The sequence below is a fragment of the Salvia hispanica genome, chromosome 3, assembly GCF_029641045.1.
Source record: "Salvia hispanica isolate PSC_SH4W2 chromosome 3, Shi_PSC_v1, whole genome shotgun sequence".
Taxonomy (NCBI): domain Eukaryota; kingdom Viridiplantae; phylum Streptophyta; class Magnoliopsida; order Lamiales; family Lamiaceae; genus Salvia; species Salvia hispanica.
Window position 1 is genome coordinate 13248199 of NC_142694.1, and position 16300 is coordinate 13264498.

A 16300-nucleotide genomic window follows, 5' to 3' on the forward strand; every position below is an offset into this window, starting at 1 on the left:
AAAAAGGAAATGACTCAACTTTGTTGGGACGGACTAAAAAGGAATACCACTCAACTTTTATGGGACGGAGGGAGTACATGTTCTTATCATATCTATTTCATATTTTTAATATTTCCAAAAATATTCTCTTTTTCTTTATACAATACTCTATCTGTCTCATAGAAATAAGCCGAATTTCCACTTTCGTTCGTCCCACTAAAACATGCAATAAATTAAAATTTGATATATGGTGTAATATTACCAAAGGAGTTTAGTGTTTATGATTTTGAACGATTATGTTGAACCCTGATCAATAAATAATCGCATGTTCACAACTTATTTATTTAATATTTTAAGATTTGTAGCTAATATTTTCTAATTATCTTTATAAAATATTAGAGTTCTTAGTTCAAATAATTGTAACATGCAACAAGTAAATTTTAATACTCCTTGAGGAGTACTCATTAAGTTTACAATTTTGATTTAAGAATTTCATAATTGTAATATTAACTCATCTATTTAATATTTTAAAGATATATAATTAATATTTTTTTTAGAAAATATTATACTCCTTGTTAGCTCAATTCTTTACTCAATCAAATTTAATTTCTATAAAGTCATAATTTCAAAAACGTTACAATTGAACGTCGATAAAAAAAAAAAAAAATGCGCACACACACTCATCTTCTTAACTAATCTGTTTAGTGTTTTATAGCTATATGGCCAATGCTTTTTTGCTTTATAAAAAAAATATTAGTGTTTTTGGATCAATTCACTATATAATGCAACAAATTAAAATCTTATACTTATACTTCGTATGATATATTAATACAAAATTGAGTTTGCGGTTTTCATTTTAATTATTTAGATCCCAAAATTATAATTTATTTAATTTCTTAAATTTTAGAATGTTACAATCGAGCTCGATGAAAAATAACTTATTTATATTTTAAAGCAATATTGTTAATATTTTCTCTTTTTTATAAAATATTAGAGTTTGTTGCTCAATTCAATGTATAATATAAGAAATTATAATATGATCTATGATGTATTAATACTAATTAACTATGTGGCTTTTATTTAAGATTTTTCTTACTTTTTATATTAATATTTACATTCCAAAATTTGAATTATTTTTAGAACATTACAACTTGATAAATAAAAACCACATGTTTTTAATTCATTTATTTAACATTATAAAACTATATAACTAATATTTTCTCATGTTTTGCAAATATTGCTAACTCTAAAAAATTGTCTGATATAGAATTAGTAGAGTTTATGATTTCTTAATCAACTCATAGATATATGAGGAGTATTAAACTAATCTAAAATGATAAAAGTGAATTCATCCAATTATTTTTCTACTAACAATAATATTTTTTATATATTTTTTTATTTTTGAAAAGTTATACTCCTTCCGTCCCGGAGTATTAGACTCACTTCTTTTGGGCACATGATTTAAGGAATTGATATTTAAATAGTTAAAGTGGAGAGAATAAAGTATAAGAGAGGGAAAAAGTAGGGGAGAGAAGAGAGAAAAAAGTAGGTGGAGAATAAAATAAGATAGATGCTTTTTGCTAAAAAAGGAAATGTGTCTAATATGTTGGGACATCCCAAAAAGGAAAGTTGGTCTAATACCTTGGGACGGAGGGAGTATTTGAATCTCAATCAAAAAAATAATTGTATGTTCAAAACTTATTTATTTAATATTTTAAAGGTATATAGGTATATTTGTAAAGGATATGTTGCTCCGACCCTCTCCTCAAACTCTACACGATGTATCGTGATTTAAAAGGAGTATATAATCTTTGATAATGATGAGTCTCCACCTCGGGAAGAAGCTGGAGTGTCGACGGCGAGCGACGATATCATAGATCTGGATTGATATGTTTTAGTTCATTTTGATTTAAGTTTAGTTTCTAGAATAAGATTCTTGTTTTCGTTTCTTGTTTTTGTTGCCAGTTTTCTATTCAATTTTTCAATTTGCAATTGCTTACGTTAATGGAATTGGTTTATTATTGTTTATTTCAATTTATTTCGTTTCTATCTCTCTTATTTTTGTAGATTTGCAAGATTCCTTATTTTATGCATTTATTCGTGATTCAAAACGTATTGGGGAATTCTATAAGATTTTAATCACTTATTCGAAGAAGAAATTGTTATATTATAATTAAATAATTAGCTTTGAGATTTTAAAGAAAAAAAGTATTTTTAAAATAAAATGACAATATTAAATAAACCAAGAAAAGTGTAAAATAGTATAAAGATATTGTAAAAATAAATCATGGTTAAAATCTGATATGATTATTAACGCATACAAATATGCTAATTTATAAATCTATTTAAATTTTTTATAATATTATTTAAAAGTATAAATAAAAAAGTGATCCACAATAAAACTTAAGAGTATAAGAAAAAAGCAAATAAATAGCATTTAGTTACAACAAAATGCATAAAATAGGGAATCGTGCAAACATGGAATAAAATATTTAGTAAAAATAATAAAAAATAATGTAAAAAAGAAAAGTGAAAAATTACTACTACATTTCTCTCGTCTTGTTCTGCACGTCGACCTCCTTCGTGCTCATCCTCCCCGGAGGCCGTCAGGTACCGCCTGTTCCGGGGGTCGGCTGCGCACATCATGTTCATGAAAATCATACTTTAAGATATGGCCATATACTCTATCGGTAGTACAAAAAGTATGGAAATATTTGATGCTGAAATAACCACACATTCATATATATATATTTGGGACAGAGACGAAAAAATAAGGAGAGGAGAAAAATCATTTATGGTATATTTAGAAGACACAACGGAAGAAATAAGGAGAGGAGAAAAATCATTAAAAATAGTATATTTATTCTCAAAGGGTAAATATGCATTATGCTAGTTGATTTAAAAATATTTGAAAATCATGAACCGGTTTTAAGCATGAATTACCTAAAATATCCAATTACGTACGTAGAAATTATTTACGTTTATCACTACTCTCGTAGGGTTAATTAATAATTGCCGTAGCAATCATAATATCTATTCTTAATATTTTTACGGTGGATTTAGTATTTAGGAGTAGAATATAACGATTGAAATAATTTTTATTTTTGTAAGAATTTGTAATCCTGATCTTTCTAAGAGGATAGAAATCAAACAAGTCCCCAAATAGTAGAAATAATTGCTGGCTCAAAAGATGAAATCAGTATCATAAATCATAATTATAATATTTTCAACGTAAATGAAAAGTTGCATTATTTGGTGCCACTAATGTTTAAGAATAAAAAGATGTGTTTAACGTTCTGGGATTTCATTTGTAATTGTATGGTCGGGAGAGTCGAAAAACGAACTGATTGAAGGTTGCTGAGCCCACACAAATACAATACGTCGCAATCTTTAAATTCATTTATTGTATTAAAAACGTCATTATTTGGTGCCACTAAGGTTGCTGAGCCCACACAAAAACGAACTGATTGTATTATAAACACATGCCGCAAATATGTCATTGTTTTTCGAATCACATCAGATGTTGAAAATTATTGAGACAAGTTAGTTTTCGAATTCGAAACTAACTTGTCTCATTATTTTTTCTAGAAGCATGACATGATAGATGGATACCAAACGTTTTGGTGTATTGTGTCATTTATAGTAATTTTTTCTTGATATCTGGCCAAATGATAAAGAGAGTCTTTGAATTTCAACATTGTAGCTCGTGCAATCAAAATGAAGGGTAAAATAAGGGGTGATATACACCAATTAATTACCCACTTAGCATTATTACAATCTATAGTTGAAAACAAGAGATACACATACATATAATCACTTTATTATGAACACACAAAAGATGAAGAAAACCAGAAAACAACATATAATTATTGAGTATTATTAGTACTTTTTACGATTAATATTGAGGGTTCCGCGATTGGCGGTGGAGGTGGAGGTGGAGGTGGACCAATTTCCCCCAGCATCTTGGCCATCAATGGCAGGCCACCACACTTTTTCACGATGCCATTCTTCTCATCTTTAGTCAATTCGGTTCTCTTTTCCCACGCATCATTGAAAATGTCCAAGCAGCTGTCGCGATCCCCGAGAGGCAACAGCTTGTGCACGTCGATATTGTCCCTGCCAAGCATCTCCTCCAGCTCCGCCGACCTGCTCGTGATGACGAGCATCCCCAGCGGCTGATTCAAGAAATCGAACAGCTTACGAACCTCTTCATCCATCACAAACGCCTCCTTCTCCTTCTCTATCCACACATCGTCCAGGACCACCAAGTATCTCCCGCGGCTCAGGTGGCGCTGCAGCGCCACCTGGAGCCGCTTCGCGTCGTCGCCAATCTCCTGGATGACCTGATCCTCGTATCCGAGGCAGCTCATCATCATCTTGAGGTAGTCCTTGCGATCGCGCGCCCCGTCCTGGTTGTTGGACAAGCAGAGCCAGAGCCTGAGGGGGAAGTGGTCCTTCACTGGAGCGTGGTTGTAGGCCAGCTGGCAAAGCGCTGTTTTGCCAACGCCGGCCACGCCGACGATCCCGATTGGCTTCGGGGTCGGTTTGAGCAGGAGGCGCTGCATGATCTTGAGGCGGTCGGCGAAGCCGTGGATGGTGGCGAGGCTCTGTGCGTGGCAGCTCCAGCGGTAGAGCTCCGGCTTGGGCGGTGTTTGGAGTTGTTGCTTGGTGGGGGCGGGTTCGTCTTCGAGATCTTTCTTGAGCTGCTTCACATAGGTGGAAAGCGTGTTAATGGAGCAGGTTGCTGTGGGGCAGTTGGTTTGGGTGGAGAGGTCGCGCCACTCTGTGATAACGTTGAGGAGATTGTAGAGCTTGTCTCTTCCCGTGCCCTTCTTCTCCTTTACCTTGTTCAACAAATCTTCGCAATCGCGGAGAATGGAGCTCAACTTGGTGCAGTTGGTTTTCAAGCCAGGACCCAACTTAGCAGCAGCAGCTTGGGCAGCATCGATTTCTTTTTTTAGTTTCTCCTCCAGAAACTTCTCTACGATGTCATCCATTGCTCTCACGGATGTTTTCTTTTCTCTCTCGCTCGCTATATAACTTATAACCACAAGCAGGCTAGCCCCATATAGCAAGCAAGGCATGTACTTTGCTTCTCAACCAGGTGAACTGATTCTTTTATCTTTATACACTCTTGCAACTAACATTTTAGAAGAAAAGAAAAACATGTGGGATAAAGCAGACTCAAAGAATGAAATGGAGATTGTTTAATTATAACTACACAGATAGCATTTCCCTACACTTTCACAAATTTGAATTTTATTACTCCTACAAAAAGCATCACTACAGAATTCTCTTTCATGGTTTGATGATATTTCCGTCTCTTGGCATACAACGTCATTATCATCGTCTTCCTCTTTTTATTTTTATTATAAGTAAAAGAAAACATTTTACCACCCAACTTATTAGTGAGAGAAAAAAATTTGCCGATCAAATTATGCTTCAATACCATCATGTTGATTCTATAATTCTATTAATTGGCTTATTCTTCCTCTCTTTCTACTTCCATCAAACTGGCCGTCATTAACATACATATACTCCCTTTGGCCCACTAAATATGATTATTTACTTTTCAATACACAATTTTATGTAGTGTTGTCTATGAATTAAGTGGAGACAGTATAAAGTAAGAAAGATTATAAGTACAGATATTGTTTTTATATTAGAAAATGTTTTACTACTTTTTATGAGAAAAAAAATTTATTTGTAGAACAAAGGAAATATTAACACTAGTTATGCAATCTTGTTGGGTTCTGGGCTTCCAGCTTGTAGAGAAAAAAGCCCAGGCCCATTTTTTATTTTTTTATTTTTATTGTGTATGAAGAAAAAGAAGATGCACAAAGGGTTAGAAATTTAGAATAAGTGGAAAGTGCACCAGATATTACAGCAGCAGTCTCCGACCTATGTCCAAATGTTGTCCAATCATCTCGAAATTTTATCCGAAGGTAGAAGACTCAATCAAGCTCCATTCTTACCAAAGGAGATGGAATTTGGACGATGGAATCTCTTGTCCAGTTTTAAAATGATTTGTGATGCAGATGGCAAATAGAAATAGATCGAAATCTAAAACTTAGCTTGTGAATTCAAGAACCAAAATAAGTCTATCACATTAATTAGCCCATAATTGCACCAAACTAATGATATGTGTAACAAAATGAGTGTATATCACAACAACAGAGCAAATTTCAAATAATTCTCACACTCAGAGTCAGAAGCATATCTGTGTCTCAAACAATCTTGAAACAACATAAAACACAACATAATGCCACAAAAGAAAAAAATACTATTAAAAATTTCTCAGTGCAGGGCATCAATGTTCTTGCTAAGCTCCTCCAGCTTCTTCAGTCTCATTTTCTCACTTTCAGTCACCAACTGTCCCATAGTTCATAAAAAAATAAATCACAATAAAAACATACACCTAAAATTAAAAAAAAAAAAAACTAGAATATTTTACCTCAACTAGTTTGGCTATCAGCTGTCCCTTTTCCCTGTTCTTATCAGTAAAAGCTTCTAGAGCCTCTTTGTATTCTTTCTCCTGTCATTTTTAAATCATCAAATAAAAATATGCATCAAGAATTAGAAAACGTATTCATTCACAAACCTTCTTCTGGCAGGTGATTCCTAAGGGCTTTAAGTCTCGATTGATGAGGTCGATTCGCTTGCGAACAATCGCTACTTCTTTTCTCATTGGATCATGCAAGCCTTCCAGCTCCTACTAGACCACAAAATGAAGAAGCTGATCGATGACGATGAATGAGACATGTTGAACATTAATTATTATTATAGACAATTTGAAATTACTTCGCGGATTAGAGCGAGGCGCTTGGTCTCTTCTTCAACGCGGCCTAGCTGCGTTTGCACTTTATCCCTGACCTCGATCTTCCTCCTCTCGATCTCCTCTTCCCGGGCGTGGAAGGTGGCTAAGGCGGAACGAGTCATCTCCTCGTCTCGGTCTTCCTTCATCATGTGGCTGGGGCTGCTTGAGTTCTTCACCTTCACCATCATCTGTGCTTGCTCTACCTGTGTTGTCATTTGCTTTCTACTAATACCAATTCTACTTGTAATCTGTCTTTATATATATGTGCTGGCTTTTTGCTTTTAGGTTTTCAAATCATGATTCTCTTTCCACTGTTTACAGATGGTTTAAGGGAATTCTCTCTCTTTTAAAATGGTTGTGAAGCTCTGTTTTGTCTTCCTTGCTTCACAACAAATTTTTGGGACTAAGGAAATGACCCAAATGCCCAACGCCTCATATTTTGCTCGAAAATGTAAAGGTCAAATAAATCGGTCAAATTTTGGTTTGTCTCATTTTCAAAATGTGAATAATAGATTATGAAATTTGAGATTTTTGCAATTATCTCTTCCTTCCATTTTCCGGCGAATTAGGCACTGATGTGGTAGCCGATTTAAAATACGTGGACAAAACGTATTTCGAACTTAATTAAACGTTGTCATTTAGCCCTTCATGCTTTATCCACGTGTTTTATACACACTAACACGTAATTTGCCGAAAAAGGGAATATTGGGATAATTGCGAAAGTTTCAAACTTCGTTATTTAATTTCAGATCTTGAAAAGTGTGGGACATACTAGAATTCGTCTATCTTTCATACAGTAATAATTTATTTGATAATTTGTCCAATGTAAAATATTTGGCTTACACTCTAGTGTCTTTCATTTTTTCATGATTTTTTAGTTATAGATCATGCGATTAACTGTTGAAAGTTGGTAGTACATGTACAAAAATTTAAATTTGAAATTCTTTGTTTAATATTTCTACTACATATGTTTTTAAATTTTTTTAGAAATGTGTTGCTATACAAAAGACTATGTATAGACTATAGGGGACCTCTTTCTGGTGAAGATACTGTTTTCTTAAGTGGGTACGCTGCAAATTCTACTAACTACTTCACTTTGTATGTGGTGGATTCTCTCAACTTATTTCAACCATATTTGAAAACCTCAATAAAAAGTTACCAAAAATAAACCAAAAGGTGTGTAAATGGCATTTGTTGAAGAGTCACTATTGGTAAGCAAATCTTTTACTTTCTTACATCTTAATCTTACATAAAAATTTCTTCATATTAATAAGAGCTGGTGGACATCATCTTTCGCAAATCCAGATACGGTCCCAACTTACGTACATTTTACGTGTTTGGGAGACTAACTTCGGGTTTGGCTAAGCTTATTGTAACGAGCTTATAAGCTCCAACATTTTTGAAGAGCTTATTAATTTTTTTTCTACTTTGTTCTTAAGAGGGCGCTTGTGGTTAAAGTATGCATGTCTAAATAGAAGGTAAGAGTTTACCCACTTAAACATCAAAATAGAAAAACAAATTGAAAGACTTAGGTGCCAAGACAAAGTAGGAGAGAAATCCTCTCTTTATCAGTTAATTATTACACTTCATGCTGAGGCTTGTGTTAGAGACTTCAACTTTTATTCTCGTATTTTTATTTAGCAGAGAATCGATATCGACAAAAAAGAAAAGATCGATACTTTTTTCGATTAATTTTTTTAATTGGCCGTTTGTTTCCAAGATGGAACAGTTGAAAGAACCCTAATTTTGAATAGATGAATATGTGTTGCCACTTTTAAGATTTTGTATAAGATGTTTTGATTGTGAGGTTGTATTAATAATGTGCCAATTGAGAACTTGTCTTGCGTAAAGTAGATATTATTGCTATTCTTATTGCAAAATCGTCATCTGGTTTAATTTTTCATCATTATTTAGGCCCACATTTATTCTGTATGTTGTAACAAATTTGAAAGCATTTGTACGAGGCAGATTTTCTAGATTTCCCACATAAAGTTTTAAGGAAACAACTTTTTTTTTTTCTTATTATTTTTATGGTTATTTAGTTACTAACAGTCAAAAGACATGCAAACAAAGCAAATTCCAGCAACTATTAAAATATAATAAGTTCAGAAAAATATTTATACGCAAAAAAAGACAAACCATATCGAATTTTATATGAATTACATGGGCTAATAAAGCAGGAAATGATACTCTTTTTATAAATTATAAATTTATAAAATACATTTTAGCATCATTAGATTAAATTAGTAACTATATAGAGACTAGAGTGTTCCCTATATATTGAATGAGTATAACACAATAATCACCGTACTATATTAAATATCTCTTCCAGGAAACAGAACGATCGTGAGATCATAATTATTAGTAGGAATTTATTTGTATTTATTTTGGAATGTGATCCATTTAGTTTAGGATTAACTTTGGCATCACATTTATGCACCATCACGTGCTTCATAATCATGGAGACAGCCTAAGGCTTCCTATTTTTTGGAGGCAATAATTTCTGTTAAATCATCATATCTGCTATCTTACTAAATTTCATTCTGTTTCTACAGCTCCCTCTCATCATCACAAAGAATTCTGCAAAACTAAAACAAAACTTGAATGACCAACTCAAAAAATAATGGAGTCCCATGTGATACAAAAAGCAAATACTCCTTCAAAATAGGTTGGAAAACCATAAGAAAAGAAAAGCTATATATATTACTTACTGATAATCACAATCTATATGAATTCAAAGCAAGCTACTATAATGATATCAATCCCTTATAATTCACTTATGAAAATAATAAATGTGCGTTTGCCGAAGCTACTATAGTTATATCAAATGAAAATAATAAATGTGCGTTTGCCGGGAGTCGAACCCGGGTCTATTGCTTGGAAGGCAATTATCCTAACCGTTGGACTACAAACGCTGGATGAAAGTTTATCCGAAGTATACTTATTATCAAAAGCATATACTTCGGAGAATATGTATAAAAAGACTCAATAAAGGAATCCGGATGATATGCCAACGGTTAGGATAATTATTTATATTTTTAAATTTAATAAAAGTATTTGGCAAACTTAGACGAGTACTATGAATATTATTTGCCTGTTGGTGGTTATGAATTAGATTTGAATTAGATTTCTTCATACAAAGTCGATGTTGAATCATAGTTGTGCATGTGAAGCTAACTGTAGACAGGAAAGAGATAGCTTGTTGGCAAGTCTCGAAAGCTTAAGATCCTATTTAGAAGTCTCTGAAGCTAAAATTAAGCTTCTTATGGAGTTCAACGATGAGATGAGAGGATTAGCTCGAAGAGACCACATGCAAATTGACACGATTTCATAATACGATTGTAAACTTTGGAAAGATGAACAGAAGTTCTAGTTATTGTGCTCAAATGTTAAGTTGATGCAGACTGACCTTACAATGTCGTTCAAGCCGATTTCAGAATACGGTTGCAAACTTTGGAAAGATGAATCAGAAGTTCTAGTTATTGTGCTCAAATATTAAGTTGATGCACAGACTGACCTTACAATGTCGTTTGAAGGCTTGAAGTAGGAAGCAACTATTAGAAGTGGGTCACTCACTCCCTTAACACCTCATAGGGTGGAGTTATCCATATATACTTATATAGCTGAGATAATATCATCACCAAGTCGATGTGGTACAAGAATTAGAAATTTCAATGAGCTTTCACATAAGTTCGCTGAGTAGGTTTTGAACATAATAGATTTTAAGAACTTGTCCATACTTTTAAAGTAGGTCAGAGACGAGGCTGAAGCCAAATGAGCTTGTGAAAAAAAAAAATTGAAGTACTGCCAGCTACAATGCACATTGAGAGTCATATTCATCATACAACAATATGAACAAATTAAAAACCAAGAATTGAAGCAACACCTCTCATTGTCCAAAAAGCACAGGGGAGAGATGCTTATGAGATTGAAGTCCGTAATAGGACTAGACTTATACGCGTGTCACTCAAGGCCTCCGAGAGTCGGGTAATTTTGGCGTTATTTTTCATTTATCAATATCTGATAACGATTTCTCATTTTTGCAGTTCACTTTTTTTTATAAAATGTGGTTGTGTATATAGTTTGGCGAGTTACTCCATGATTTAATTGCTCGTGATCACCATTTTTGCTTTCCGTTAAGATATTTGGTGCCATTATTACCTAGACTCGTGTGAGTCACCAATGCACGATCTGTTAATTTCACTTTGAATTCAAGTATGATAAAATTAATACACATGTAACCATTATAGACATAATAATCTTTTTGTATTTTATCATCAATTTCTCTATTTATTTTGAACTAGTATAACAGACATTATCCATCATTTCCTTCCGCTATCTCGTGGCGCCGCCGCCCAAATTTCGCCGGAAGTTCCTTTAGACCCTCTCCACAAAAAAGTCTCCAATAAAGGAAAAAGCCACCTCCACAAATCAAGTGAGCAACTAGATCAACTGTTTTTCTGTTTCAGAAAATCTCTCCTTTTTTTAATTGTGCGAATCGGGAACTTTCTAGATACTGGTGTTTGGTTCATCCAGTTTTTTCTTATTGGTGAAATGAAAATTATGCGATAATTAAAATGGTCCGAAGATGGCATGATTTTTGCAAATCGCGTGAGGTTTTTCTTCTTTTCGTTTTTCGTCACTTTGCTACCACCGGATTATGCAGCGTTATTATTTCTCTGGATTGAGTCATCAAGCAACGCATTGGAAAGGGGGATACAGCGCTACGAATTGGAAAACATGATAGGTTTTACTATACTAGAGATTGTAGTTCATTTGCTCGATCCATGGTCTATGTTGAATTGAATCATACTCACCTTAGAAATTGATGTTTTGTATTTATACATATGTATTGGTTTGTTTGTCTTGTTTACATATTGTCAATGGTTATGTCATTTATTTTTGTAGGAATATTGAAGCTGAGACGATTGCCAACCTATATTTTCACAGTTCCAATGCCTCTCTCACCCTCAGAAGCAGCCCCTCAAGTTTTGCCCGGGCCGGTGCCATTCCAGGTCTTTAGAAATTTGAGATCAGCTTCACGGATTTCCTTTAAGTATGATAGCCAAAACGATAGATCCGTATCACAAAAGAACCAAGGCAATTGGTTAAATTCTTTGCGTTGCAATTGCATCGGGAGAGAAAGTACTCGAGAGACTTCTAGAGAGGACACAAGTAAAAGATTGGTTAATGATATAGCCAAGGATTTTGATGATCAAAGGCTTGAAACAGCACAACATTTGAAACGTGAGAAGGAAGGTCCTCGGTGTGGTGATGAATTGGCATCTGATACAGCAGTTGGCCAAACTATTAGTAGAACGGATGCAAATTCTTTGGAGGAAGAAGCGTGGAATCTATTGCGAGCATCAATGGTGTATTATTGTGGCAGTCCAGTCGGGACCATTGCTGCAAATGATCCAAGTGACTCGAATATGCTTAACTATGATCAAGTGTTTATACGTGATTTTGTACCTTCGGGGATTGCTTTCCTGTTGAATGGAGAATATGAAATTGTTAGGAACTTCATCCTTCACACGCTTCAGCTGCAGGTAATGTAATGTTCATTATTCTGATTAGCCATATTTGAATATGCCACTTACAGCTCCTCAATTCTAATCATTGGTTCTCTTATATCATATTACTATCCTAAATGGATGGGTTATTCATTTTATCATGTTGGTTACTTTTGGTGGCAACATTATCCCCATTTCTATGTTTTGAAAGAAAAGCACGGGCTTATTTAATTTTATTAATTATAAGGTGTCAACAAATTGCACTTTTTGCATGTTCATGAGCTATGTACTGGTTTTTCTCTATGCATTCTAGGGCCACTGAAATTAATTAATGCATTTCAAGTTGTAAATACTTATTATATGTACATTAAAGTTTTACAAATCCGATTGCTCTTTACTTTGTTTCCTGCTGCCTGGTTCATTAGTTGCCATGATTGCATCTGTTTTTAAATAGTTGTACATAATATTACAAGCTTCCGTCTTATACTAGTCAACTTTATACTGGATCTGAAACATTGCGGATTTCTTTGTACCCTGCATTGGTGTTTGTACAATGAAAGAGAAAGATGATCATAACAAATGGAACATCATAACAAATGATCATAGCAAAATTGACTTTCTGTATATTTGGTCTTGCTGTTTTTTGCTTTGAATAAATATTTTCTTCTGTATGAACAGAGTTGGGAGAAAACTATAGATTGCCATAGTCCTGGACAAGGACTAATGCCAGCAAGTTTTAAAGTACGTGTTGTGCCATTAGATGGTGATGATTCTGCCACTGAAGAGGTGTTAGATCCTGACTTTGGAGAGGCTGCAATTGGTCGGGTGGCACCAGTTGATTCTGGTTTGTACATTTTGCTCTCATTATGGCATTTCTGACTATCTGGAATCTGCACATGTTGAGCATCATTACTGTGCTGCTCAGGTTTATGGTGGATCATATTGTTACGTGCATATGGAAAAAGTTCAGGAGACCTTTCTGTCCAGCAAAGGATTGATGTACAGACTGGCATTAAGATGATTTTAAAGCTTTGTTTGGCAGATGGTTTCGATATGTTTCCAACCTTGTTAGTAACAGATGGATCGTGCATGATAGATCGCCGCATGGGAATCCATGGCCACCCACTCGAAATTCAGGTTTTCTTTATTCTTTCTTCTATTGTAGCCATGACTCTAGAATGCCTTATTATACAAGGTTTTCTGTCCTCTGTAGCAAAATGTTCATATGTAAAGTGTTCATGATTAAATGAAATTTCTCCCAGCGATGTGCCTCATTGATCCTTGGTCAAGAAATATACTGCTACTAAAGTTGGCTGTAAATCACTAAGATTTTACTTAGAATCATAAGCAATAAATTCCTATTATTTATATAATGAAGCACAATTACTAAGTTTTAACCCACTAACTTTAAATTATGCATAGATGTGCTTCCCTACCCTCCCTTTCTTCTAGATGGATCTTTTTAAGTTAGTAATTTCTTTTTCAGTTAGTAATTCCTAGTTAGTATTCCTTTATATCTTGCAGGCATTGTTCTATTCAGCTCTGCTTTGTGCACGTGAGATGCTTGCTCCTGAGGAAGCTTCTGCAGACCTCACGATGGCACTGAACAACCGGTTAGTTGCTTTATCAATTCACATCCGGGAGTACTACTGGATTGATATGAAGAAACTGAATGAAATTTATCGATACAAGACAGAAGAGTACTCGTTTGATGCAATCAACAAGTTCAACATCTACCCAGATCAAATTTCTCCCTGGCTTGTGGACTGGATGCCCCAAAGAGGAGGCTATCTTATAGGAAACCTGCAGCCGGCACACATGGACTTCCGATTCTTCTCACTTGGAAATCTATGGGCTATAGCATGCAGCCTTGCCACCACTCAGCAGTCACATGCTATATTGGATCTTATTGAAGCCAAATGGTCTGATCTTGTTAGCAACATGCCGTTGAAAATTTGTTACCCAGCGTTAGAGGGTCAGGAATGGAGCATAATCACAGGAAGTGATCCAAAGAACACGTAATGTTTTCTTTTTCAAGTCTCTTAGTTGGACTTTGTTTTTCATAGAATGATATGTATTGTTTGTGTTTGTGTTTGTGTTTGTGCAGGCCTTGGTCTTACCACAATGGAGGTTCGTGGCCTACATTGCTCTGGCAGGTAAAGTCCAATCTGTTACACACACTTCTTATTCATGCTAGCTTGTTCTTGTTTTCCAATGGACTAATCTAATCTATCACAATTATTCTTCAAATTATGGAGTTGAATGTACTGCATAAATACGGCACAGCAATTTGCTGAGGTTTACTCTAAAAAAAGATTGTAGGCTCGAATGCATTTGAAGATATCTGCTTATGTTATCTCTGATTCACTTGTTCATGTTCCGCATCAGTCATCATTTGAATTCAGTGTTTCAAAATGACCCTATTGCAAGCAAGATATCAACTGGAAAAGGATTGTTGAGCAAAATTACTAGTTTTGTGATACTAACAATCTCATGCTCTTATTTGCTCTATATCATGGTTGCTGTTATGTGAACACACAGACTGCAACCGGTGTTGCTTACTTCCCTCTATGACCAATTGTTGAACTGCAAGTTCGTTTTGTTTTTCTAATCCTTGAAATCTTTGGTCTTTCAGCTGACAGTGGCATGCTTAAAAATGAATAGACCAGAGATTGCCGAAAATGCAATCAAGATTGCTGAAAAACGTCTAGCAAAGGATAAGTGGCCAGAGTACTACGACACCAAGGGAGCAAGATTCATAGGGAAACAGGCGCGACTGTTCCAAAGCTGGTCTATTGCAGGTTATCTGGTGGCAAAACTACTCATGAAAAACCCAAGTGCTGCTAGCATTCTAGTGAATGTTGAAGATGCAGAGCTTTTGAATGTCTTCTCTTGTGCACTGAATGCTAATCCAAGGGGAAAACGTCGAAAGGGACCCAAACAGAGCTTTATCATATGACTTGCTGCTATAATCCCGAGTATCTTTCCACTTGTGGTTGCAGATTTTTAAGCCGGCAATAAATCTCATCATGTTTTTTTATGAGTTGCCCCTCAAAATAAGCCCTGATATGTTGGGGTTCTTTTAGATTAACTATGGTCTTCTGCGAATTACCATATTTGCGTGCACTTCTTAGCCTCACGAATGGGGAAAAAATTCAATGGTATATGTATATATTAAAGCGACAATCTGACTTGGTACATCCTATCAACACATTTTTACAAGTGAAAATACGGTATAAAATTTCACTTCCAACTAGATATATACTCCACTATACATAGACATAATCTTCAAATAAACAAGATAAAAATAATCATATTACGGGAGTCATTTAAAGTTAGATAGGATTTCTTTTCCATTTTCTTGATTATTAATTAAATTTTGTTAACCGTGAACATTATAAATTAATTTTACTATGGTAGTGTTTGGTTTCATAAATAAAATGGTATCAAGATATAATCTAAGATTAAATTGTAAGATTATTTTTGTTATATGATTTACTATGACTAATTATCATATAATTATCCATTTAGGAATTGAGTTGTGGGATTCAATGTCATGAATCTAGCCCACTACATATTTTATCTCGAGAGACAATCTTGCTAACCAAACAACTCATATATGAATGATTATATATTATTTTAAAATATAATTGTAATTAATAATAATAAGATTATCTAAAAGTTCATTTTGTTAGATTAAATCCTCTCTAATATATCATGAAATTAAATTATGAAAATTAATAAGTTATGATCATACTTTTTATTTATGCAGTTTGTATTACCAAAAAGAAGAAAAAAGATAAGCAATTCAATCAAATTTTAAATGTCTAGAGTAATATTTTTATTTTTACTGTATACTTTTATTATAAAAAATACTTCATTCATTTTCAAAAACTTGTCTAATTTTATTTTGGTATGTCCACAAAAATTAGTGTCATTTTTATTTATGGAATTTTTTTTCACTGATTTTTCTCCTTCTCTCTTGCTCTTT

At 34.1% G+C, this 16300-nt stretch overlaps 3 protein-coding genes and 1 non-coding gene across 5 annotated transcripts; 1 reads left to right on the forward strand and 3 right to left on the reverse strand.

Annotated features, from left to right (window-relative positions):
• Positions 1 to 3845: 3845 nt before the first annotated feature.
• LOC125209262 (putative disease resistance protein At5g45490) lies at positions 3846 to 4976 on the reverse strand. Its single transcript, XM_048108868.1, has one exon. The coding sequence runs from the start codon at positions 4974 to 4976 to the stop codon at positions 3846 to 3848; it is 1131 nt and encodes a 376-aa protein (XP_047964825.1).
• A 1141-nt stretch (positions 4977 to 6117) lies between these two features.
• On the reverse strand, positions 6118 to 7127 carry LOC125215968 (uncharacterized). The gene is made up of 4 exons (XM_048117555.2): positions 6781 to 7127; positions 6581 to 6691; positions 6434 to 6514; positions 6118 to 6351 (listed from the first exon to the last, which is right to left on the reverse strand). The coding sequence occupies exons 1-4, from the start codon at positions 7009 to 7011 to the stop codon at positions 6277 to 6279; spliced, it is 498 nt and encodes a 165-aa protein (XP_047973512.1). The 5' UTR covers positions 7012 to 7127; the 3' UTR covers positions 6118 to 6276.
• A 2512-nt stretch (positions 7128 to 9639) lies between these two features.
• On the reverse strand, positions 9640 to 9711 carry TRNAG-UCC (transfer RNA glycine (anticodon UCC)). The gene has a single exon. It is a non-coding gene; the product is annotated as a tRNA-Gly (tRNA).
• Positions 9712 to 11056: 1345 nt separating this feature from the next.
• On the forward strand, positions 11057 to 15518 carry LOC125214331 (neutral/alkaline invertase 3, chloroplastic-like). Of its 2 annotated transcripts, XM_048115320.2 has the most exons (8): positions 11057 to 11231; positions 11463 to 11543; positions 11705 to 12345; positions 12988 to 13153; positions 13235 to 13446; positions 13834 to 14327; positions 14417 to 14465; positions 14945 to 15518. In XM_048115320.2, exons 2-8 carry the CDS (start codon positions 11537 to 11539, stop codon positions 15266 to 15268), a joined length of 1893 nt encoding a protein of 630 aa, XP_047971277.1. In that variant the 5' UTR covers positions 11057 to 11231; positions 11463 to 11536; the 3' UTR covers positions 15269 to 15518. The 2 variants fall into 2 exon arrangements, with proteins under 2 accessions (XP_047971277.1, XP_047971276.1); XM_048115319.2 differs by lacking the exon at positions 11463 to 11543 and having other exon boundaries at positions 11101 to 11231.
• The last annotated feature ends 782 nt before the right edge of the window (positions 15519 to 16300 follow it).